Source organism: Saccopteryx bilineata, chromosome 5 (genome assembly GCF_036850765.1).
Source record: "Saccopteryx bilineata isolate mSacBil1 chromosome 5, mSacBil1_pri_phased_curated, whole genome shotgun sequence".
NCBI classification, from domain to species: Eukaryota; Metazoa; Chordata; class Mammalia; order Chiroptera; family Emballonuridae; genus Saccopteryx; species Saccopteryx bilineata.
The window spans coordinates 159,109,440-159,134,330 of NC_089494.1; the positions used below are offsets into that span (position 1 = coordinate 159,109,440).

Genomic DNA, 24,891 nt, shown 5'->3' on the forward strand with positions numbered 1-24,891 from the left:
ACTAGACTGGTTGTCTATGGGAAGACTGTCCCTGGACCAACATCAGTCATTCCCTGGGCAGAAGCAGGGCTACCCAGAACCAACGGGTATCCGTGTAGTAGGAACCTATCCGGAGAGTGCCACGCCTGCCCGGTGTTCTGAGGACTTACCAGAGCAGATGACAGTGATTGTCCAGGGCTGTCTTGCTTTAATAAAGCAGTAGGTTACATTTTCTTATCAAATGGGAAGACCCTATATTTCAAAACATTAGTTCAAGTTTTGAGCCACAGAATAGAGATGAAAATTTAATTTCAAGCACATCCCCTGTCTCATTTTCACTGTTAAATAATTGAAGGGAAAGAAAATGGATCATGTACCTGAAAGGCAGAAACTGCGGTACAAACCACAAACATGAGGCTGGTGTGCTCCAAAAGGAAAATTTATTTTAAAAGTGCCTGGATACTAGATACAAGCAGGCTGAGACCAGCCAGGTGTCATTCGCGAACTGCGGGAGTATTAGATACAGGGGTTACTACGGCGTTTGCACCTGGACATACTCAGATTGGCATATCAGGGTTTGTGGCACTGATCACTGACTTGATGATGAGCAGGAGGACGGGAAATCCTGCTGCAGAAACAAAAGTTCTTTGGTGTAGCACAGACTTGCTGTCTTTTGTAAATTCTGAAGATAGCCAAGAGGTCGGTCTCCCAGGAATAGCTGGGACCTGAGTCTGTGATTAGGCTTTTACAAACAACCATTGTGATTTAAACTCCTCTAATGGTCAGGTCCCTCCCCAATGCAAGCTTTCCCAGACATTTCTGTGAAGGTAAACTTTTTGCTACATTTCCAAGTGAAGTCTTAAAGCCATTAAGCCAGAGAATAGCAAGCAAATTAACTACAATCTTACAGTGGGGGGTGGGAATGTTGTGTTTTGAGTCCAGGGAAGTGGTTGGGTGAGGGGAATTTGAGTTTTACAGGGGCTAATTTAACCCTAACAGTACCAAGTGGGAATTTTGTTGACAAACTTCACACAGATGAGATTCAAATGAGATTCTAATACAAAGACAAAGGACCCTGTCAGAAGTATGCTTGACCCATTTGTATTTTGTCCTCAGATACATGGGTGTTTCAAGGAGAAATACATTTATATATAACAAATCACCTGGCAGTATTAAACATATAACTTTCCAATTTCTTGACTAAAGCTAATGAGCTACTTCTGAAAAATTGAAAAAGAGTATCATATAATCATTTTGACTTTTTTAAGACCAAAAGGAAAAAAAAGAACAAATAGGCCTAAAGCATTGATAGTTCTAGACACTTGCTTATGTAGTTCTTGATGAAGGTCTCATTGGAAGTTTCCATGAGATAAAAGTGATTTCCAGGGCGTACATGGATATCAAAACTTCCACGGGTTAACTCTTTCCAGGCTAAAAATAAACAAGATTATAGATTTAATAACATGATACATATCAAAAACAACAAAAGATTTACTTCCAGATATTAACTTTCAAAGATCTGACACCAATGGCAGAGTTCCTTTCAAGACCTCCTGTGCTGTAAGTCCTGTACTTATAATTTCTCTAAGACCCATCAGTAGACAGGCACTACCTGCATTCTCTCACTTTACACACGGACGGACGACACCTCTCCATTTATGTAAAAAACAGAAAACAGAAAAAAACTTGGGTCCATTTTTCTACTCATTGCAGTAATTGCTGGTTGAAAAATTATCAAACAAATATCTCAATAAAATACTCAAAATTATCAGTCATTTCACCTTCTACATCCTCTGCTGTATCTTCAGATCCAACAAAGCATGTTAAATCACAAGATAGAATGGGCTCAGCTGGTGCATTGAAGCTGTAAACAGAAAAGAGCCAGTTAGTAACTCCATAGCCATTCTGTGGACATTTCCTACGAGTGCCACTTGGATAAAATGTGGTACGTCTTCACTTCTTTCTCTTTGGCTATTTCCAGCAATCCAAACATTTTTTTTTTTTTAATCGGTGTCAGACTATCTACGGTCCAGGTCATTTTCCAAGATCATCTAACTTCTAGAAAAATACAGATAGCAGCTGGATGGCACCTGGGCCCCTGGTCCAATGAAGGGTGAGGCTGGTTACAGTTAGTCCCATTAACTGCCATTCTCCAGAAACAACCAGCTCCCCACGGTCCAAAGAGGGTTGTGACCAACAGAATGAAAGCTGGTTCATGCATGCAGATCCCCTGAGTTGGCTGTACCCGTTCTCAGTTTAATCACAACAGAAACATACATGCATTGAGCCAGGCAGGAGCCGAGGACAGCTAGAGTGAGTTGGGAGCTGGCAGAGCTTCCTCGCGGTCACAGATTCCCGTGTTGTTCACCAGGCTCTGAGCATGGCGGTGATGGAAAGGGAGAGAAATGAGAGACCCTCTGTGGGCCGGACTTTATTTATATTGGAAGCAACTGAGAGCTGCAGAGACCAGAAGAGAGAACATACTAAGAGCACAGGAGGAGCAGGAGTGGAGAGGGAAGTGAATCCAGAGAGCAGGGTTTGGGGAGAAAGTTTGCAGTTTGGAGAAAGGAAGCCAATAGTTGTGGTAGCTGCTGCACACTGTTTCGCTGGGGATGGGGAGAGAGTGCTAAGAAGGTTTTCTATATTGTATGAGTGCAATATCCCTGGGAGTGGTTTATCTTTTATTTTGGTGTTGGGGAGGTTCCTTCTGGGAGCTACTGACAGTTTTGCTAAGCTGCTGTAAACTGCTGCTGCCCCAGCACCCACACTGTGCAGCCACGCAGCCTGTGGGGCTCTGACCTGACTCTAGCCCTCCTGTGAGTGCCTGAGTCACAAGTCAGGGTAGATCCCTGATAGGACCCTCACCACAGACCTGTGATCAAGTCTCTCCCAGAGCCTTCCCCTCATGCGTCCCTTAGAGCAGTGGTCCCCAACCCTCGGGCCGCGGACCGTACTGGTCCGTGGGCCATTTGGTACCGGTCCGTTTTATTTATATTTAAGTCTGAATGATGTTTTATTTTTTTTAAATGACCAGATTCCCTCTGTTACATCTGTCTAAAACTCACTCTTGACGCTTGTCTCGGTCACGTGATACATTTATCTGTCCCACCCTAAAGGCCGGTCTGTGAAAATATTTTCTGACATTAAACCGGTCTGTGGCCCAAAAAAGGTTGGGGACCACTGCCTTAGACAACATCCCTGTGAAGCTTATTAAAGCCTCACTTTTTTTGGTTTGAATTGACCAGTCTGGCCTTAGCCCAGAAATCACAAAGCACTCCACCCACAGACCCTAATAAAGGTGTGTGCCCCAGGTCTGGCCACACTCTGCCTATACCTGGCCCTGACCTCCCTGGCGGCCCCTCCAGGCACGCTGCGGCCCTCCTCCAGGACCTGTGAGTAATAAACCTATTTCAGTTTCTCTGCTGGACGGTGTTGAATGTGGCCCACCATTGATATGCCGAGGCTCTACTAACAAATGTTAAAAATGCCACAACAACAGCCTTCAGGAATGAATTTTTGGTTGTGTTTTGTTTTTGTTTTTTAAATTGTGATGGTTCTTTGCATTGTCAGCCTGACTTTCTTTAGTCCTCACAAAACACCTGGAGGAAATTTTTCTGATCCTTTCCTCTGACAAGTGAGACACAGACTGTTTAACGTGCTCTGAATCTTGCAGTCAGTAAGCCATGGGCACAGGGTTTTGATCCTGGTTGGCAGAGTTCGACCATTGTGTGACATGTGAAGCATGTTTAACCATTGTGTGACCCTCAATTTTGAAAATCTAGAGTTTGCCTACATTATGTTACTGGCTGTCCACAGTAACTGGGCTTGTTTTTCCATTTTGGGGGCAGTGATATCAGACTGATATTTCTTTGATTCTGACTCTGTTCTAAGGCCAGGGACACAAACAGCTTATCCCTGTGAGAGTCACACTTGGCAACGATGGTTGGGACAGAAATGGCAAGAGGTGAATAAACTTGGGTCACCCCGAGGAGAGCTGGTGAACTTCATTACAGACTGGAGATGGGCAGTCCTAGTCATATGAACGAAGGGACATGTCATAGCTGAGTGGGATTGTTTCTGTTCTCCGGCATTTCAAATAGGTTCCACTTTTTGTAGATATTTGTGTAAACTCATCACAAGCACTGCCCATGGTGGCCCTATGTTTAGTTTTAGCCTTTGTGGAGGAAATAAAAGGAAAATAGGCTCAGACATCTGCTCTCTAGAAATCTACATGGAAGAGACAAAGCCCAGGCAAAGTAGAAGAAATGTATGCTAGAGTATAATGGTGACTAAAGGCCAAAGGCTGGCCCTGCAGTCACTGCTGTGGTGAAGTCAGGCGAGGAAGAGCCATGGGTAGGTTTTGATTATTGGAAAGGTTTTACAAAACGTTAGGACTTTTGGTCCTAACAGAAGAATCGAGCATCAATACACACATCTCATGAGCATGGGACAGAGCGACGGTCAGATGCCATGGAGCTAACTGAGTTCTGGAACCCGGTTCAGAAAGAAGCCAACCACTCCTTCCTCCCCTGGTTTGCTGCCACATGACTGAAAAAGTAGGGATCGGTTTCTGCTGACCTCTCTAAGATGAGAATGCTGTGGCATGAGTTTATTCAACAAATAATTGTTACATGATAAAACATATATTTTAAACCACACATATGTTTAAAACAAAACTATGCTCTATTCATCTTCTATTGATACAATTTCTGTGCCCAGGCGCCATTCTAAGCCAGTAAAAGATATCACAGGTGGCCCCAAGAAAATGAAATCCAACTCTTAGGATGTCATCTTCTTGTATAAGCAGATTCGGAGAACTGCCAATCCACATTTTTCTATAGATAATTGTTTCTTAAAACAACAACAACAACAACCAACCACTTATCTCCGTTACTTACATGTAATTTTTAATAATGCATGCATCTGCCTCCAGTCTGGTAACATATTGTTCATAAAGTTCCTTGTTGTTAAAAAAATCCATGTGAGTGCCTCCAAAACTCAAAATGAGAGCCTGAATTTGTTCTTCTGACAATTCTCTCCGTTCAGGAATGTGAATTTTGGCCTTTGACTTGAAACATTAACAACATAAGTCTAATAGCTCATATAATGTACGTATTCATAAACAGAAAGCTCCTTATCTAAGGGAAATATTATTAAGTCAAGGTTCAACAGTGGACCTCTTTATCTACAGGTTTGGGGAAGACCTATTTTATTTTATAGCAAGGAGAAGAAAGTTCCTTTGCACTAGTAGTCCCACTGCCCTGATGCCACCAACACAGCAATTGGGACCTTTCTTTGGATGGGGAGGGAGAGCCAAGGGCAAGAGCATGAGCAGCAGGAACAGCAGCACGACTCTAAAGGCGGGAGTGGTTCCAAATGCTGATGTCACTTTCCCCTCTAGAGGTTTCAGGTCCTTTCCAGGCTCTGATCCAGTTACTTAGCTGAAAGTTGATTAAGTTTCAGCTGACCCAGATGAAAGAACAAGCACTTTGGATGGATATTAACTTGGAGATACCAGAGACATTGCAGGCACTGACCAGGAAACAAAGTGCATGTCAGAGAAAAGGAGAGATGGTATTGAAAGGGATTTGAGGGCTTTTTTCATTAGCCAATAGGATCCCCATTATTGACCCCATACTGGAGCAGAATTCACCAGGTAAAGAAATAATGATGTGATTTCCCCCCTGCCCCCTCATTTTCCCCCTCTTCACCACCCACCCTAAGGAAAATAAAATTACTTACATGAGGAGGAGTCATACTTGACACAAATAAATGCATCAGCTCTAAATTATGTTTTTCTTTTAGGTGTAGTGCAGTCATGAAAGAAATATAAGACCCCATACTGAATTCGGGAAAGAAAAATACGATAATAACTGTTCAAAAAACTCATAATAATACATTGAAAATCAATAAGAACCAAGACTATAAACTTAGCAATGATCAAACTTAGCAATGATTTCGACAAAAGGCAAAGGAAAGCATGAATTAGTTGAATAGTAAATGTATTTATAGAAGGTATACTTTCATTGATTTCTATCAGCACAAAAAGTGTTTTAAGACATCCTAGATAATTTAGTCTAAGATTTAGTACTTAATCCACAATGTCTTGAAATTTGTTTAAATTTCTTTTTCTTCCTACAGCTCTCTCTCACTATGTCTTTGGTAGTATTTATCAGCAATTCTCAAAGTACTGTCTGGGATCCCCTGGAAATTCCTGAGAACTTTTCAGGTGGTCTTTGAAGTTAAAACTATTTTTACAGTACTGTAATACCAAACTGTTGTATGCCTTTTTACTCTCGTTCCCTCCTGAGTGCATAGTTGAGTTTTCCAGACACTATATGACACGGGATATTGCAACAGTTTAAATGCAAGAGCAGAAATGAGGCTCCAGCTGCCTTCTCTTTAGCTAGACATTAAACAGATTTGCAAAAGTATAAATCAATGTTATGCCTCTCACTACTATTTTGGGTGGAATACAGTCTTTTACTTAAAAATATACTATTTTGGAAAAAGAAAAAATATACTATTTATGTCAACACAAATGGATTTATTAATATTATTTTGTTAAGTTAAATATATTTAAAATACCTTAGTTTTAATTTCTAATTTAGTAAATGTTGACATATCACACATAAGCAAAAGCTCTCTGAGGTTCTCAATGTTTTTTGTTTTAGAAAATTAAATTTAAGAGGGTGACATTGATCAACAAGAGTACACAGATTTTGGGTAAACAGCTCTACATCATTTGAATAGTCGATTATGTTGTATACCCATCACCCAAAGTCACATCATCTTCTGTCACTATATTTGTCCCTCTTTGTGTCCATCCCTTACTCCATTCCCCCTTCCCCTTTTGCTGGTAACCATTGCACTCTTATCTATGTTTATGAGTCTCAATTTTGTATCCCTCCTATGTATGAAATTATACAGTTTTTAGCTTTTTTCTGATTTACTTATTTCACTCAGAATAATGTTATCAAGGTCCAACCACGTTGTCATAAATGTCACTATGTCATCATTTCTTAAGGCTGAGTAGTATTCCATTGTCTATATGTACCACATCTTCTTTATCTCAATGCTTTTTAAAAGTATTAAAGCAATACTGGGATTAAAAATTTTGTGAATTGCTGTAGACGTTAGATAGATATATTTTGTAGACAATACTGCCAGAGATATTTTGGGGGTAAATATCCTAGAGGAGAAAAAAGTAAACTCAGCCCCATGTTCATTGTTGATGAAATGTAAGTTGCAGGTAATTTGGAAATATAGTATCAATAGCTTTAACAATGGACATATCATTTAACCTAAATTCTGAAAATTATTTTTAAGAAATTTATGAGATATACACTAAATTTGCTACAAAAATGTTTGCTGAATTTTTTTATAACAGAAAAAGATAAAACTCTTATGTCCACAAAGGGAGATTGGTAAAACAACTCATGAAGCATTGTGACCTTTACAACCATAATAACAAGGTCAGGAATAGATATAAAACAGGACCTTATATGTAACTTTCTAGAGTGATAGATACTTTTCATTTTTTGCCTGACCATATCTGTAAAAATTGTATAATACGGTAACCAAAATTTAGTGAGTCTTTACCATATACCAAATAATTTATGATCATTATTCATTTAATCCCCACAAGAAAGAACTATTATTAATTCCATGTTTACAGAGAAGGAAACTAATTCAAGAAGAAAAGGAATATGTCCCAGGTCAACCTGACTAAGAGGAAGCCAAAGCTCTAGGGTTCATGTTATAACCTTAAAATTATACAAACTAACATATACTATTTATATAATTTTTAAAATTAAAAATAAGTGGAATAACATTGCTGCTCTAATCTTGATTTCACAAGTCCTAATTTTTTTTTTTTTTTTTTTTTTTTTTTTTTTTTTTTTGCTTAAAGACATAATTACTATACAAACTGGCCAATTTAAAGAGTTGTGACTGGTCATAATCATTAAACACTCTGGGACTATTTTCCTTTTCTTTTCTTCTTCTTTTTCTTTCTTTTTTTTTTTTTTTTTTTGTATTTTTCTGAAATGAGAAGTGGGGAGACGGAGAGACAGACTCCTGCATGTGCCCAGCTGGGATCTGTCCAACATGCCCACCAGGGGGTAATGCTCTGCCCATTTGGGCCATTGCTCCATTGCAACCAGAGCCATTCTAGCACCTGAGATGGAGGCCATGGAGTCGTCTTCTGTGCCCAGGCCAACTTTGCTCCTATGGAGCCTTGGCTGCAGGAGGGGAAGAGAGAGACAGAGAGGAAGGAGAAGGGGAGGGTTGGAGAAGCAGATGGGCACTTCTACTGTGTGCCTGGTGGGGAATCAAACCCAGTACTTCCACACACTGGGCCAACACTTTACCACTGAGCCCACTAGCCAGGGCCCTAGGACTATTTTCCAAAGAGAAGATGCCAGAGGGAGCCCAGGATTTGCATATTTTGCACCTGACATTTCCGTCTTTATGGTCCCTACTGCACAAATTCTTTCAGGCTGACTTTCTTGTTTGAGAACAGTTATAACCGTATTTACTCAATCACTCCTTCAAGCAGTGATGAAGCAGTGTAACCAATACAAAAGGTATGCCTACCACAACACACAAAAAACAACATTAACCAAGGACTCTTGATTGAGAAAACACCTTTTAAAACAGATTCTAAATACCTGTGGCCAAAAAATGCAAATGGCTTATCCTGGAGGATTGGCAGCAGAGCACCAACGATTTCATCAACTATCTGGTAGATGTCACTGGCGAAAGGTTCTTCAAAGCGACTTTCTCTCCCAGCAAGCCTGATGCAGTGCACTGGAGATTGAGAAGCACAAGTGAACGCAAGCAGACAGCAAGTGAGATACTATGATGTTGTGAAGGGGCTCATGTTAATGTGATGCGAATAATTTCAAAGGAATGAATAGAAAAGGGCAAAATGCAATAGCATAAAGTGCAACAGACTAAATGTCTGAAAAGTACTCTCCAACTACAAAATACTTCATGAAGCACACATATAATTAAATGCATAATTTGGCTCACAATAAAAGGGGATACCTGGAATAAAAAGAGGAAACAGAAAATTCAAGTATGTAGTGAGCATGTGCTCGTGAAATGACTACTCTAATGCCTATTACCTATGCCAAGAAAAGAAAAACCACACATCGCGTTTCAAGGGTGACGTAGAACAGAGTCCTCTGCATAAAGTCCTCTACATAAAGCCTCTGTCTAACCTCTAAATTCTCAGTGAAAAGTGGACTATGGGGGAAAAAAAGTCTTCCTAATGGCAAAGAGAGACAACTTTGGGGGTTTACCTTGGCTCTGAATGGGCGAAAAGTCTTCTCTTATACTTTTTTAACCAGTCTTGCATTTATGCAAATTTGAAACTTAAGTTTTTTATTATCTTGGTAATCCGGGGGAAATGAAGCTGAAAAAATAACTGACAGTGGTACTGGAGTTTAATTTTTAGATTCCACATATAAGTGAGATCAGATGGTATTTGTCTTTCTGTCTGACTTATTTCACTTAGCGTAATACTTAGCACGCTGCCACAGATGGCAGGATTGTCCTTTTTTTTTTTTTTTTTTTTTTTTACAGAGGCAGAGATAGACAGGGACAGACAGACAGGAACAGAGAGAGATGAGAAGCATCAATCATCAGTTTCTCGTTGCGCGTTGCGACTTCTTAGTTGTTCATTGACTGCTTTCTCACATGTGCCTTGACCGTGGGCCTTCAGCAGACCGAGTAACCCCCTGCTGGAGCCAGTGACCTTGGGTCCAAGCTGGCGAGCTCTTTGCTCAAGCCAGATGAGCCCGCGCACGACCTCGGAGTCTCGAACCTGGGTACTTCCGCATCCCAGTCCAACGCTCTATCCACTGCGCCACCGCCTGGTCAGGCAGGATTGTCCTTTTTTAATGGTTGAAAAACATTCCATTTTCTTAAATCACTTATCTTTTGATGCACACTTACGTTGTTTCCATAACTTTGCTATTTGTAAGTGTGGGGTCGGTTGGCAAAGGGGAAAGGTCATGTGAGGAGCCAGGCCTGGGAACTTTGGCTGGAACCGCCTACACCCATGCGTCTCCCCCAAAATTTCCCAGAAGCCCTTTGAAAAAGAACGACTGTCTACCAGCCAATGAAATTTCACCATGTCGTATCACCTTGACCACCCTAACGACCCTATAAATTACCGCCACACGGAACCTCCTCCAGCCCCGTCTGGCGGGGGCCAGAGAACATTGTCCAGGAAGCGCTCTACTAAATAAAGTTTTTGCTATTTCACACTTTGTGGCTATGCCCTTCTTTCTTCCTCGGTGGGGAAGATACCTTACAGTAAGTAATGCTGCAGTGAGCACTGGAGTCAAACTATCTGTTTGAGGTTGTAATTTTTTTCCTTTGGACATATAATCAGAAGCAGAATTGCTGGATCATATATGGTAGTTCTTGTTTTAATTTTTTAAAGGAACCTTCATATTGTTTTCCATAGTTATTATAACAATTTACTATCCAAGCAACAATGCACAAAGGTTCCCCTTTTTTTCACACCTTCATCAACACTTGTCATCTCTTGTTGTTTTTATGATAGCCATTCTAGTAGGTGTGAAGTGATAATTACTGTGGTTTTAATATGCATTTTCTTGATGTTTAGTGATGTTGAATACTTTTTCATGTACCTATTGGCCATCTTTTTTGGAAAAATGTCTATTCAGGGTCTTTGCCTGTTTTTTAATTGAATTGTTAGGATATTTTTGTTACTTAGTTGTATGAGTTCTTTATATATTTGGAATATTACCCCCTTATCAGATGTGTGGTTTGCAAATATTTCCTCCCATTCAGTAGGCTGCCTTTTCATTTGTTGATGGTTTCACACTTCTTGTGCAAAAGCTTGTTTGGTTTGAAATGGACCCACTTGTTTATTTTGCTTTGGTTGCTTGTGCTTTAGGTGTCATATAAAAAAATCACCACCAAAACCAGTGTTGAGGAGCTTTTTCTCTGTTTTCTTCTAGGAATTTTGTGGTTTCAGTTCTTACATTTAAGTTTTTAATCCATTTCGAGTTTATTTTCTTAGTGTAAGAATGGGTCTAGTTTTATTCTTTTGCATGTGAGTATGCAGTTTTCCCAGCATCATTTATTGGAGAGACTGTCTTTACTCCATTGAATATTCTTGTTTCCTCTGTCAAGTACTAGTTGACCCCAGATATGCCTGAGTTTACTTCTGAGCTGTTGATTCTGTTCTATTGGTTTATGTGTTATATGTATGCCATTACTATACTGTTTTGATTATTGTCTTAAGTTCTGGGGTTGTAATATACAGCATGGTGACTGTAGTTAACAGTGCTGGATTATATATTTGAAAGTTGCTGCCTGACCTGTAGTGGCACAGTAAATAAAATGTCAACCTGGAATGCTGCAGTTGCTGGTTCAAAACTCTGGGCTTGCCTGGTCAAAGCACATATAGGGTTGCTGCTTCCTGCTTCTCCCCCCCTTCCTTCTCTCTCTCTCCTCTCTAAAAATGTATAAATAAAATCTAAAAAACAAAAGAAAGTTGCTAAGAATATAGGTCTTAAAAGTTATCAAGGAGGCCCTGGCCAGTTGGCTCAGTGGTAGAGCATCGGCCTGGCGTGTAGGAGTCCCGGGTTCGATTCTCGGCCAGGGCACACAGGAGAAGCACCCGTCTGCTTCTCCACCCCTCTCCCTCTCCTTCCTCTCTGTCTCTCTCTTCCTCTCCCGCAGCCGGGGCTCCATTGGAGCAAAGTTGGCCCGGGCGCTGGGGATGGCTCTGTGGCCTCTGCCTTAGGCACTAGAATGGCTCTGATTGCAGCAGAGCAATGCCCCAGATGGGCAGAGCATCGCCCCCTGGTGGGCGTGCTGGGTGGATCCCGGTCGGGCACATGCAGGAATCTGTCTGACTGCCTCCCTGTTTCCAAATTCAGAAAAATACAAAAGAAAAAAAAAGTTATCAAAGGAAAAAAATTGTAACTGTGAAGTGATGGTGTTAATTCAACTTTTTGTGGTAATCACTTTGATGTGTCATAAAGTTTACTTTAAACATGTAGTGTTAAATATCACTTTCAATAATTCTGGAAAAATATAATCAGAGTAAATCATGAACAGATTTGCAAAAAATAAAAAAATTTAAAAACAATATTATTAAGGATATAGAGCAATAAGAATTTTCATATGCTTCTTTGGCAGTGTAAATCATTGCAGTTCCTTTGGAGAACAATTTGGCAATATTTTATGTAGTTGAAGATATTTATACATACTCAGAATTCCACTCCTAGATATGGACTTTCTTACACATGTAGGCAGAGCAACATATGTAAGACTGCTCATAAAAGCATTATTAATAACAAAACAATAAAAATTATTTTAATGCCTACAAAGACAGGATACATATGTAAATTTTATTATAGGCATACAATGGAATACTACACAATGGTTAAACATCAATAAAGGAGAGAGACACATATCCATATAGAAAATCTTAAAAAATAAATTGAGGAGGAAACAGCAAGTTTCAGAAAATGTTTCCAATAGGATACATTTATACAAAATTAGAAATATGTGAAATAATGTCATTTCTTATTTAGGTAACTATGAGGAGGCAAAAAAGGGAGAGTGAATACAATTGGGAAGGGAGTGCATAGAGACCTAAATGTTATTAAGGTGTAATATTTCATTATTTAAGGGGAGCGGTGGCCTTGGTTAAATTTGAGATATTATTCTTTATATATTTTTACATATGAATGATTGAAAAATGGGTTTAAAAGAGCAGCTTTTTTTTTTATAATTTTATTTTTTTAATGGGGTGACATCAATAAATCAGGATACATATATTCAAAGATAACAAGTCCAGGTTATCTTGTCGTTCAATTATGTTGCATACCCACCACCCAAAGTCAGATTGTCCTCCGTCACCCTCTATCTTGTTCTCTCTGTGCCCCTCCCCCTCCCCCTTTCCCTCCCCCATTCCCCCCTCCCCCCCCGTAACCACCACACTCTTATCAATGTCTCTTAGTTTCACTATTATGTCCCACCTACGTATGGAATAATACAGTTCCTGTTTTTTTCTGATTTACTTATTTCGCTTCGTATCATGTTATCAAGATCCCACCATTTTGCTGTAAATGTTCCGATGTCATCATTTCTTATGGCTGAGTAGTATTCCATAGTGTATATGTGCCACATCTTCTTTATCCAGTCATCTATTGATGGGCTTTTTGGTTGTTTCCATGTCCTGGCCACTGTGAACAATGCTGCAATAAACATGGGGCTGCATGTGTCTTTACGTATCAATGTTTCTGAGTTTTGGGGATATATACCCAGTAGAGGAATTGCTGGGTCATAAGGTAGTTCTATTTTCAGTTTTTTGAGGAACCACCATACTTTCTTCCATAATGGTTGTACTACTTTACATTCCCACCAACAGTGTATGAGGGTTCCTTTTTCTCCACAGCCTCTCCAACATTTGCTACTACCTGACTTGCTAATAACAGCTAATTGAACAGGTGTGAGGTGGTATCTCATTGCTGTTTTGATTTGCATTTCTCTAATAGCTAAAGAAGATGAGCATCTTTTCATATATCTGTTGGCCATTTGTATTTCTTTCTGGGAGAAGTGTCTATTCATATCCTCTTCCCATTTTTTTATTGGATTGTTTGTTTGTTTGTTGTTGAGTTTTATGAGTTCTTTGTATATTTTGGATATTAAGCCCTTATCTGAGCTGTTGTTTGAAAATATCATTTCCCATTTAGTTGGCTTTCTGTTTATTTTGTTATCAGTTTCTCTTGCTGAGCAAAAACTTCTTAGTCTGATGTAGTCCCATTCATTAATTTTTGCCTTCACTTCTCTTGCCATTGGAGTCAAATTCATAAAATGCTCTAAAAGAGCAGCTTTTAATTGTCTACATTGAATCATCTGCCGTTGATGAAAACCTTGTATGAAAGTACTTCCAATAATTTTTAAAAATATACTTATGCATTAATAACAAGCCTCTCTTCTAATTTACGGGTGTGTGTGTGTGTGTGTGTGTGTGTGTGTGTGTGTGATTGGCAACTGGAGAGTAGAAAGGCAGAGGCTTGGAAAACTTAAAGGAACAGAGCGCAGTGTTGTGAAGGCAGCATTCCCAGGGGAGAGAAAGGCCCCGTGGAAGGGGGAAGTGTCTCTTGAAGGTCTGGTAACAAAACAGAGAAGGAAGGGACTGAAGATAAGAGGTGTGGTAATATCAAAGAGTCAGAAGGACATAGAACTCCCAACCGTACAAAGTACCATTAATTTTTTAAAAACTGCACTTCACCATAGCAACAGATGAGGGCACTCCTGAGCCAAGAAGCAGTAAACAACAAAACACCTCGGTCCTACCTGTTACTGCTAGTCAGGAAAATCCCGCACATTTCATCGTAAACAGAACTCAACACAACATTTAGAATACAGAAAGTATAAATGAAACCTTTCAGCTTATGAAATGCTTTTTAAAAAACTCACAAAGCAGAATAAAGCAATGTAACACTCCAGCATGAATTAAGAAATTACAGAAATGAAAGAACACTGTAACTCACAAATTTAAAATTCTGAATAGAAATAGACAATTCCGAAAAGAGCTGACAGAATACCAAAATGAAATTGAATAAAAAGGCAAAAATATTTTCAAAAATGACTAAAACAAAGTTGTCTGTGAGACAATAGATAAAAAGGATTTAAATGGCTACAGAGGACAGGAATAAAAGAGCTAGGAAAAGGAGAACAATGAAAGAGGGAAAAATACCAAAAGAAAGTAATAATCACAAAAGGCAGAAAAGTTCCAACGTAAGAATAAATGGAGATTCTTAAGAAATCTAAATAAAATAAAACACTCAAAAAGAACTATTTGAAAATATAATTTATGCATATTTCCCTGAAATAAAACATGAAGCTATGTATGAAAAGAACCTATCACATGCTTGTGAAAACTGACCAATAGTCAAGTTAAAATATTATTAAGAGAGTACAACCATTATGGAAGAAAGTATGGTGGTTCCTCAAAAAATTAAGACTAGATCTACCATATGACCTAGCAATCCCTCTACTGGGTATATACCTCCAAAACTCAGAAATATTGGTACATAATCACCCAATCTTTCCAACCACATCTCCTTCCCCTGCCCTGGAGAGGCTGGGTGACTTAGGTTCAAAAACACATGCGGCCCCATGTTCACCGATCGCAGCATTGTTCACAGTGGTCAAGACATGGAAACAACCAAAAAGCCCTTTAATAGATGACTGGATAAAGAAGATGTGGTACATATATACTATGGAATACTACTCACACATAAGAAATGATGACATAGGACAACATGGATGGACCTTGATAACATTATACTGAGTGAAATAAGTAAATCAGAAAAAACTAAGAACTATATGATTCCATACATAGATGGGACACAAAATTGAGACTTATGGACATGGACAAGAGTGCAGTGGTTACCAGGGGGAGGGGAAGGGAGGAGAGAGAGGGGGTGGGGGAAGGGAGGGGCATAAAAGAAATCAATTAAGAGGTGACAGAAGACAATTTGACTTTGGGTGATGGGTATACAACATAATCAAATGTCAAAATGATCTGGAGATGTTTTCTCTAAATCTATGTGCTCTAATTGATCAATGTCACCCTGTTAAAATTAATTGTCTAATATATATATATTATTAAGAGGAGAATTCACATACCATTACTGACAGTTCAAGTAGACAGAAAAAGTAAACATAATCAATGAAGTATGTCCTATGGACATATATTGAACTTTGCCTTCTGAAATAGAGAATGCACTTTTCCTTTTTGCAGTCATGGAACACTCGTGAAAGTTGATCATATCTTAAGAGCACAAAGAAAAATCCCTATCAGTTCCACAGAGGAAGTATAAAACAAATACTGGTCTCTGAAAACAAAGCAATAAAACTAAAAATCATGAATATGAACAATACACTTTTAAAAGTTCCTGTAACTAATTTTTTTTTGTTTAGGTGAGGGGAGGGGAGATGGTGAGACAGACTCCTGCACGTGCCCGACTAGGATCCACCAGGCAACCCCATCTTGGGGATCTGCTCAGAGTACTGAGCTATTTTTAACACTTGAGGCCAAGGTTCGGACCAACAGAGCTATCCTTAGCACCCAGGGCTCACTCTGGAACCAATCAAGCCACTGGCTATGGGAGGAGAAGAGGGAGAGAAGGAGGAGAGGGTGGGGGGAGAGAAACAGATGGTTGTTTGTCCTGTGTTGCCTGACCAGGGATCAAACCTGGGACGTCCACACACCAGGCTGATGCTCTATCCACTGAGCCACCGGCCAAGGCCCCTATACCTAATTTTTAAAAAATTCTCTGTTAAGTCTTAGGTGAAAAGAGAAATACAAAATGAATTTATTTAAAATTTAAAAATTATTTAAAATATTTATTCTATGTCAAAATCCATGAGATACAGTAAAAGCCATGATCAGAGATAAATTCATAGTCTTACCCAGTTATGCCAAAAATGAAAAAAGGAAAATAAGTGAATTTAATATCTCATTCACAAATATAGACAAATAATAAATTAAATGGGGAAAAGTAGAATGGAGGAAATAATTTTAAAAATTAGTGTAGTACAAAGCAGAAAAATAGTAGAACTAAAAAAAATTGCAGGTCTATGATAAAAGATCAACAAAATAAGCAAATCACTATAACAATTTTTTTAAACAGAGATAGAGAGAGAGTTAGAGAGAAGGATAGACAGGGACAGACAGACAGGAACAGAGAGAGATGAGAAGCATCAATCATCAGTTTTTCATTGCGACACCTTAGTTGTTCATTGATTGCTTTCTCATATGTGCCTTGACCATGGGCCTTCAGCAGACTGAGTAACCCCTTGCTTGAGCCAGTGACCTTGGGTCCAAGCTGGTGAGCTTTTGCTCAAACCAGATGAGCCCGTGCTCAAGCTGGCAACCTCGGGGTCTTGAACCTGGGTCCTCGCATCCCAGCCCGACACTCTATCCACTGCGCCACTGCCTGGTCAGGCTATAACAATTTAATTAAGAAAAAAGTGAAGATACACAAAACAAGAGGAAATAACCCTTAAACTCAAAGGAAACTTGAAAATTAAAGGAGACAATACTCCAAATAAATGCAACAAATTTGGAAATTCACATGTAATTTGTGTATTAAAAATACAATTTACTAAAATTGACCCCAGTAAAAATAGAAAATTTAAACATCATTTTCATAGAAAAATGAAAGGAGTTGATGTATTCATGCAAAAAGAGCACTTGGCCTAGATGATTGTGTAAGGATATTCTTCTAAATGTTCACAGGACACAATATCAAAGCTACTTACACTCTCCAGAGCTTAGAAAAAGAAGGGAAGTGTTCCAGTTCTTATTCTGAAAAAAACTAGAACAATTACACCTAAATATCAAAACACTGAAACCTCCCCCCATGAGGAACTGGAGAACAACTTTCCTGATGAACGAAGCCGGTGGGAAAGATGACGGTGGGAGAAGTCAGCCGCAGAGTGACTGTGTGACTGACTGCATGTGTGCGCAGGCTCTGACTGAGGCCAGGCTCTGCTGTGCAAACAACAATAACCGTTCCCGTTTACAAAGTGGGTCACATTTCACAAAATACCTTCAAACAGTTCTGCCTAGTGCTGAAACCTGGAGAAAAATCTTCCTTTCCTTACCTATTTGGAGTGGAAGTATATAGGAAATAATGTTTCTATTTCCAAGTAAAGCAATCATGTGAAAACAAAAAAAAAAAAGCCCACAAATATAAAAATGCATTAAATAGAAGACAAAAATATTTCTACTTCCTCTATCCTACTTTATCACCTCAAAGGAAACCACTGTTACCGGTTTTGTGTGTTCCGCCCTGTCTTCCTGTACCTCCTATACTTTTCTTTGTGTATTCTTCAATTGTACTGATCTGTATGTGTGTGTGTGTCTTTAGGGATTTACACAGATGGGAGCATACCATGACACAGTCCTACAACTAGTTTTTCTCTCTCAATTATGTAACAGAACTTTTTCATATCTACACATGCAGACTTGACTCATTCTTTTTTTTTTTTTTTTTTTTCATTTTTCTGAAGCTGGAAACAGGGAGAGACAGTCAGACAGACTCCCGCATGCGCCCGACTGGGATCCACCCGGCACGCCCACCAGGGGCGGTGCTCTGCCCCCCAGGGGGGGATGCTCTGCCCATCCTGGGCGTCGCCATATTGCGACCAGAGCCACTCTAGCGCCTGAGGCAGAGGCCACAGAGCCATGCCCAGCGCCCGGGCCATCTTTGCTCCAATGGAGCCTTGGTTGCGGGAGGGGAAGAGAGAGACAGAGAGGAAAGCGCGGTGGAGGGGTGGAGAAGCAAATGGGCGCTTCTCCTATGTGCCCTGGCCGGGAATCGAACCCGGGTCCTCAGCACGCTAGGCCGACGCTCTACCGCTGAGCCAACCGGCCAGGGCCTTGACTCATTCTTTTTAAGTGAAGATATACAAACTGATGGCGCCCTATCAGTTGTAGCTATGTTCTATACCTTAATTAATTTTCTATTCACAGATGTTGATGTTTTTTCAGGGCTTTGGGAGGGTGGTTATGGTTTATTTTTTTTGTCACTAAAAACTATACTGTAGTCAAGAGCCCTGTTCATGCATGCTAACATACTTCGGGGACTATCCCTCTAGAGCACCGGTTCTCAACCTGTGGGTCGCGACCTCAGCAGGGGTCGAACGACCAAAACACAGGGGTTGCCTAAAGCCATTGGAAAATATATATTTATTATACAATACATTTTACATATTTATTATACAATACATTTTTTAAATAAAATATGTATTTCCGATGGCTTTAGGCGTCCCCTGTGTTTTGGTCGTTCGACCCCTGCCGGGGTCGCGACCCACAGGTTGAGAACCGGTGCTCTAGATGAAATTTCTAGAGCAGGAGGGCTGTTGGCTCCTGAAAAGTGGAGAATATTAGAACTGGAAGAAGTTTAGGAAATGAACTCAGTCCAAACATATCACTTTACAATTGAGAAAACTATAATTATTAAGACTAATGATCAATACGTAATTTTACAAGACTTTCTAGCTTCTAAGAGCTAGTAATTGCGACTTTGGACAAGTTACAGTGGTATAATAGGCAAAGAAGTCACTTCCCATTTGTGTTGTCATTCTATTTAATCTCAAAATGCAAACGAAGAAATGCCTTGTATTATACAAATCATCTAACTGAAAAGAAAGGAATGGGAGCAGAAAGAATACATAAGAATTTTGCATTATTTTTTTTTTCTGATAAATATCTGAAACAGAACTCCAAATAATTTATGTGGCTACTCCCTCCTCAGGATAAGGAGTGACTTGCTTCCAAACTCAAAATATGGAGGCAGGGAGAAAGTAACCTAACAGTGGAGAAACCTGCGTACGTGAGTTCAGCCAGATGGTGAAGCTGTTTTTCATTTGTGGTAAGTCAGGTTAATAGTACATATCCCTGACATAATGTCATGAGGATAAGATTTCACCTCTGTGGTCTTCCTTCCCCAAAACCCATCATTTCTGTCTAACCATGAGAAAAACATCAGAAAAATATAAATGGAGAGACATTATACAAAAATACTTGACCTGTAGTACTCAAAATTGTTAAGGCATCGAAAATAGGAAAGTCTGAGAAATCACCACATGTTAAAGGTGAAAGAGATAGGGTGACTAAATAATGTGGCACTCTAAACGGAACAGAAAAAGAACATTAGGGAAATAGTGAAATCTGAATCAACTGTGGAGTTCAGCTATTAGTACTTTGCCAATGTTGGTTCCTTAGTTGTGACAGATGTGAAATAGTAATGTAAGAGGTTAACAATAGCCTGACCAGGCGGTGGTGCAGTGAATAGAGCATCAGACTGGGACACAGAGGACCTCGGTTTGAAACTCTGATGTCGCTGGCTTGAGCCCAAGGTCACCGGCTTGAGCAGGGGGTCACTGGTTCGGCTGGAACCTCCCTGGTCAAGGCACATATGAGAAAGCAATCAATGAACAACTAAGATGCCACAGTGAAGAACTGATGCTTCTCATCTTTCTCCCTTCCAGCCTGTCTGTTCCTCTCTCTTCCTCACACACTCTCTCTCTTTCTCTAAAAAAATAAGAGAGATCATATTTAATCAGGAGCAAAAAACTTTGAAGCAAATTTATTGGATTGTAATATTGAAAGGCAAGTAGTTGGTACACTGTGGCTTGTTATACTACTCTGTATAACCAGATTTTCACTTTTGATTGTTCAGAAGTAGCTCACAGCAGACCAAAACTCTCATTGAAAAACTAGAAAGCTGAATAAAACACACACACACACACACACACACACACACACACACACACACACACACACACACACGGTCTGTTTGAAAGCATCCATATGCTACTGAGGCAACCAGGACTTGCCTGGAGAGAAGAGAATTCTAGAGAGTGAACTGAGATACTTCCAGCCTCCTTTTCACTGTGGGGATGTATCAGTTATTTGGCGCAGATCAAAAACTCTAGACTCCAGGCTGAGAGCTTCTTCTAAGAGACCAAGAAACCAGCAGACTTTTTGCGTTCTCACAGGGCTAGAGAGACGAAAATTAGAATAGAGTGTTGTAAAAGAAGCTAAAATTTAAGAGGCCATGATCTCATAGATACCAGAAGTATAGTGCTTTCTCCCTCAAGGCATAGAGTTACCGGGTGCTGTTGGACCAAATCAAGCAGTATAACATATGTTTAATCAGAATACAAGAAACTGAGAAAGGGGAGATGTAAAAAAGACATTTTCAAAGATAAAATGGCTGGAAAAAATTTCCAAATTTAATAACAATTGTAAATCCACATATCCCAAAAATACTCAACCAAGTATATTATGTTTTTAAAAAAGTAATACAGAGACAGTCTTAAAATCAGCTAGTGGACAGAAGACAATTGCCTATAAAGATAATAAACATTGCTGACTTCTCATAGAAAACAAGACAGGTCAGAAAACAATGTTATGTCATCTTTAGAATGATGAAGGAAAGAATATGCCAACCTAGAATTGTATATTCAGATTATATAACTTTCAAAAGTGAAGGCAAAAATAGAGAAAATTTCAGTCTCTTGAGAAAATTTGTTATCATGCACTACAAAAATGTTTCCTTCAGGCTGAAGGAAAATGATTTCAGATAGAAACTTAGACTAAATGAAGAAAGTGAAAAAAATTATAGAAATGTGGGCAAATATAAAAGATGTTTCCCTTATTTAATCATTTTAAAATATGACTATTTAAAAAAAATTACCAGAGAAGTGAAGTGTATGACAATAATAGCAAAAGGACAGGAGGGAAAATGGAAGGATGTGGTTTTAAGGTTCTTAAATGTTACGTAAAATAGAACACTGAATTAAAAGGATCATACACCGGCCTGACCAGGTGGTGGCACAGTGGATAGAGCATTGGACTGGGATGCGGAGAACCCAGGTTCAAAAACCCAAGGTCGCTGTCTTGAGTGCATCCAGCTTGAGCGTGGGTTCACCAGCTTGAGCAAGGGGTCACTGGCTTGATCGTGAAATCATAGACATGACCCCAGGGTCGCTGGCTTGAGCCCAAGGTTGCTGGCTTGAGCAAGGGGTCACTCACTTTGCTGTAGCCCCTGGTCAAGGCACATATGAGAAAGCAATCAATGAACACCTAAGGAGACTAAGGAGCCGCAACGAAAAATTGATGCTTCTCATCTATTTTCCTTCCTGTCTGTCTGTCCCTATCTGTCCCTCTCTCTGTCTCTGTCACAAAATAAAACAAACAAACAAACAAACAAACAAAAAACAGGATCATGCACCAGACCAAGGGATATTTATTCCTAGGGTACAATGATGGCTCCACATACACAAGTCAGTAAATTTCATATGTCACATTAACAGAATGAAGGGTAAAAATCTTATGATCATCTCAATAGATAAATAAAAAGCATGTGACTTCCTTTCATGATAAAGACTCTCAACAAATTAGGTACACCTAGAAGGAATGTACTTCAGTATAATAAAGGTCTTATATGACAAAGCCATAGCTAACATCATACTCAATGGTGAAAAGCTGAAAACTTTTTCTCTAAGATCACTTTCACTTCTAGTCAACATAGTACTGGAGCCCTAGCCAGAGCAATCAAGCAGGATAAAGAAATAAAAGGCTGGAACCCAGTCGGTACATGCAGGAGTCTGTCTCTCTACCTCCCTGCTTCTCACTTCAGATAGATAAATAAATAAATAAATAAATAAATAAATAAATGTAAATAAAAAGTCATTGAAATCAGAAAGATGTAAAACAGTCTCTGTTTGCAGTTGACATGATTTTATATGGAGAAAATCCTTAAGATGCCAGCAAAGCTAAAACTAATAAACAAATTCAATAAAGTTGCAGGATACAAACTTAATATACAGAAATCAGTTCCATTTTTGTAGACTAACAATGTACATCCAAAAGAGATATTAAGAAAACAATCCCATTTACAATAGCACCAAAAACAAGAAAATGCTTAGGAATACGGTTAACGAAGAATAATATTATTTGAAGATAAACAGTGATGAGTGAAAAATGTATATTGCAAATTCTAGAGCAACCACTAAAACAATAAAAGAGAAACATAGCTAATAAGGCAATAGAGGAGCTACACAGAAAATGTTTTTTAATACTACATTCATTCAAGAGAAAAGGAGAAAACAGAAAATGGGACCAATCACAGACAGGACAAATTGAAAATAATTGTAAGATTTAATTTAGCTATATCAATAATTACATTAAATCAACTGCAGGGTTAACATGTCATTTTCCAAAAAGTCCTTCTAGCTTTAATAATAATAACAAAATAAAGGTAACAGAAATTCTTACTTTGGAAATATAAAAATCACGTTATTTGAAAGCAATCTTGAATGACTATTTTTATTTACTTCCCAATATAGAAAATCTTTACCATGCTTCAAATTCTCATGTGTATGTATCATCTGACCTTATAAATTGTCTACATGGTGGTAAAAGTTAACATACCTTCCAGAAAGTCACACATCGTTTCACCCCATTTGGCAAAATAAGTGGAGCCACCTCCAGCCCAGGGAAAGCAAATCAGCCTAAAAATTGCATTAGGCTTTTGGTATAAACAGTTCAGAACTTTTTCATTCCTGAAGAAAAGAAAAAATGTATTTAGCATTACATATACATATCAATTACTTTGTTCAAACTGAAGTACATGTAGGTGTGTTTTAACGGAAATCCTTATTAGTTATAAAAAATATATGTTCGACTATAAAGTGATTGCCTATTTTCCCAATAAGAAAGCCCCCCCAAAAGGGCTTCATGGTTTGTTTTTGACAATTTAAATATGCAAACTTTTAGGGATATAGGTGTTTCTACATGCCATTTAGTAAATACATTTAATATGTACATTTTAAGTGATAAAATGTTAATTCAGAAATTGCCTTTTTCACCCTGGCAGTTTGGCTCAGTGGTAGAGCATTGGCCGGGCATGTGGATGTCCCAGGTTTGATTCCTGGTCTGGGCACACAGGAGAAGCGCCCATCTATTTCTCCACCTCTCCCCCTCTCGTTTCTCTCTCTCTCTCTCTCTCTCTCTCTCTCTCTCTCTCTTTCTCTTTCTCTCTCTTCCCCTCCTGCAGCCATGGCTTGACTGGAGCCAGGTTGGCCCTGGGCACTGAGGATGGCTCCATGGCCTCCGCCTCAGGAGCTAAGAAGGGCTTGGTTTCTGAGCAATGCCCCAGATGGACAGATCACCCCCTAGTGGGCTTTCCGGGTGATCTCAGTTGGGGCGCATGTGGGGGTCTGCCTCCCCTACTCTCATTGAATAAAAAAGAAAAGAAAAGAAATTGCCTTTTTCACAATTTAGGGAATAGCTTTAGCTAAACAGTTTATGGGTGGCTTTGATCCCTATGTCTTCCTGACCACCAGAACCACTTTACAAGTCATCTGCAAGTTTTTCAGAACACATAATTTTCACTTCCTTTGGAGTGTCCGATAAAATACAACTTTTTGCATCTTCATATAATGTTGTCACAGAAAATTTTACCCCAAGATATACGTATTCACTCACCTATTATTAGGATATATTTTGCTTTTAAAAATTAAACCTACATGTATATATTTGTGTTATCCATGATTTAAACACTTCTGATAAAGTTTCCAAATTGATAATGAAATTGTTTACAAAAATATATAATCTTTCCAAATGTGAGGCTATCAACTGTAGTATTATGATGAAATCTGTTTTACCTCTCTTTTCTAAAAGAAGTACCAGTTTGGTCCTGGCTGCCTGGCTCAGTGGATAGTGTCAGCCCAGTGTATGGATGTCCCAGGTTCAATTCCTGGTCAAGGTACACAGAAGAAGTGACCATCTGTTTCTCTTCCCTTCCTCTCTCCCTTCTCTCTCACAGTCAGTGGCTCAATTGGTTCAAGTGTCAGCCCCAGCACTGAGGATAGCTTGGTTGACTTGAGCATTGGCCCCAGATGGGGGTTGCCAGGTGGATCCTGGTCAGGGCACATGCAGGAGTCTGTCTATCTCCTCTACTTCCAGTGGAAAAAAAAAAGTATCAATTTGTTAAATGATCTCTACAAGCATTCAAAACTAACACTGAGTGATATCTTTTCAGGTTAACATGTTTTCTCTAAAGAGAACTTGATTTTTTACAATAAAATAATTGGAAGAACACTAATAATAATGACAGACTACACAAATGTAAGCACAAGTTAAAATTTTTGTGGGGAAATGATCATTTTTTTTGAAGAAAAACTCCTTGCTTCTTATTTGGGCACTTAATTGCTAATTTAAAGTTAAAAGCAAAAAAGACTAATTAAAAATTTTTTTTAAGAAGAACATTTGTACTTGAAGCTACATTCCCACCAACCAACACTATTTTCTTTCATTTAAAC

General features: G+C 39.1%; 1 protein-coding gene across 2 annotated transcripts in view; it reads right to left on the reverse strand.

Annotated features, from left to right (window-relative positions):
• Positions 1-402: 402 nt before the first annotated feature.
• Positions 403-24,891, reverse strand: part of OLAH (oleoyl-ACP hydrolase) — a 30,563-nt gene continuing 6,074 nt past the window's right edge. For both annotated transcript variants that reach the window (XM_066280711.1, XM_066280712.1), the window contains exons 3-8: positions 23,000-23,130; positions 8,652-8,790; positions 5,722-5,821; positions 4,878-5,047; positions 1,761-1,843; positions 403-1,410 (exon numbers count right to left, since the gene is read on the reverse strand). In XM_066280711.1, the coding sequence (XP_066136808.1) occupies positions 1,277-1,410; positions 1,761-1,843; positions 4,878-5,047; positions 5,722-5,821; positions 8,652-8,790; positions 23,000-23,130 (757 nt within the window). In that variant the 3' untranslated portion in view covers positions 403-1,276. The remainder of the gene's footprint in view (positions 1,411-1,760; positions 1,844-4,877; positions 5,048-5,721; positions 5,822-8,651; positions 8,791-22,999; positions 23,131-24,891) is intronic.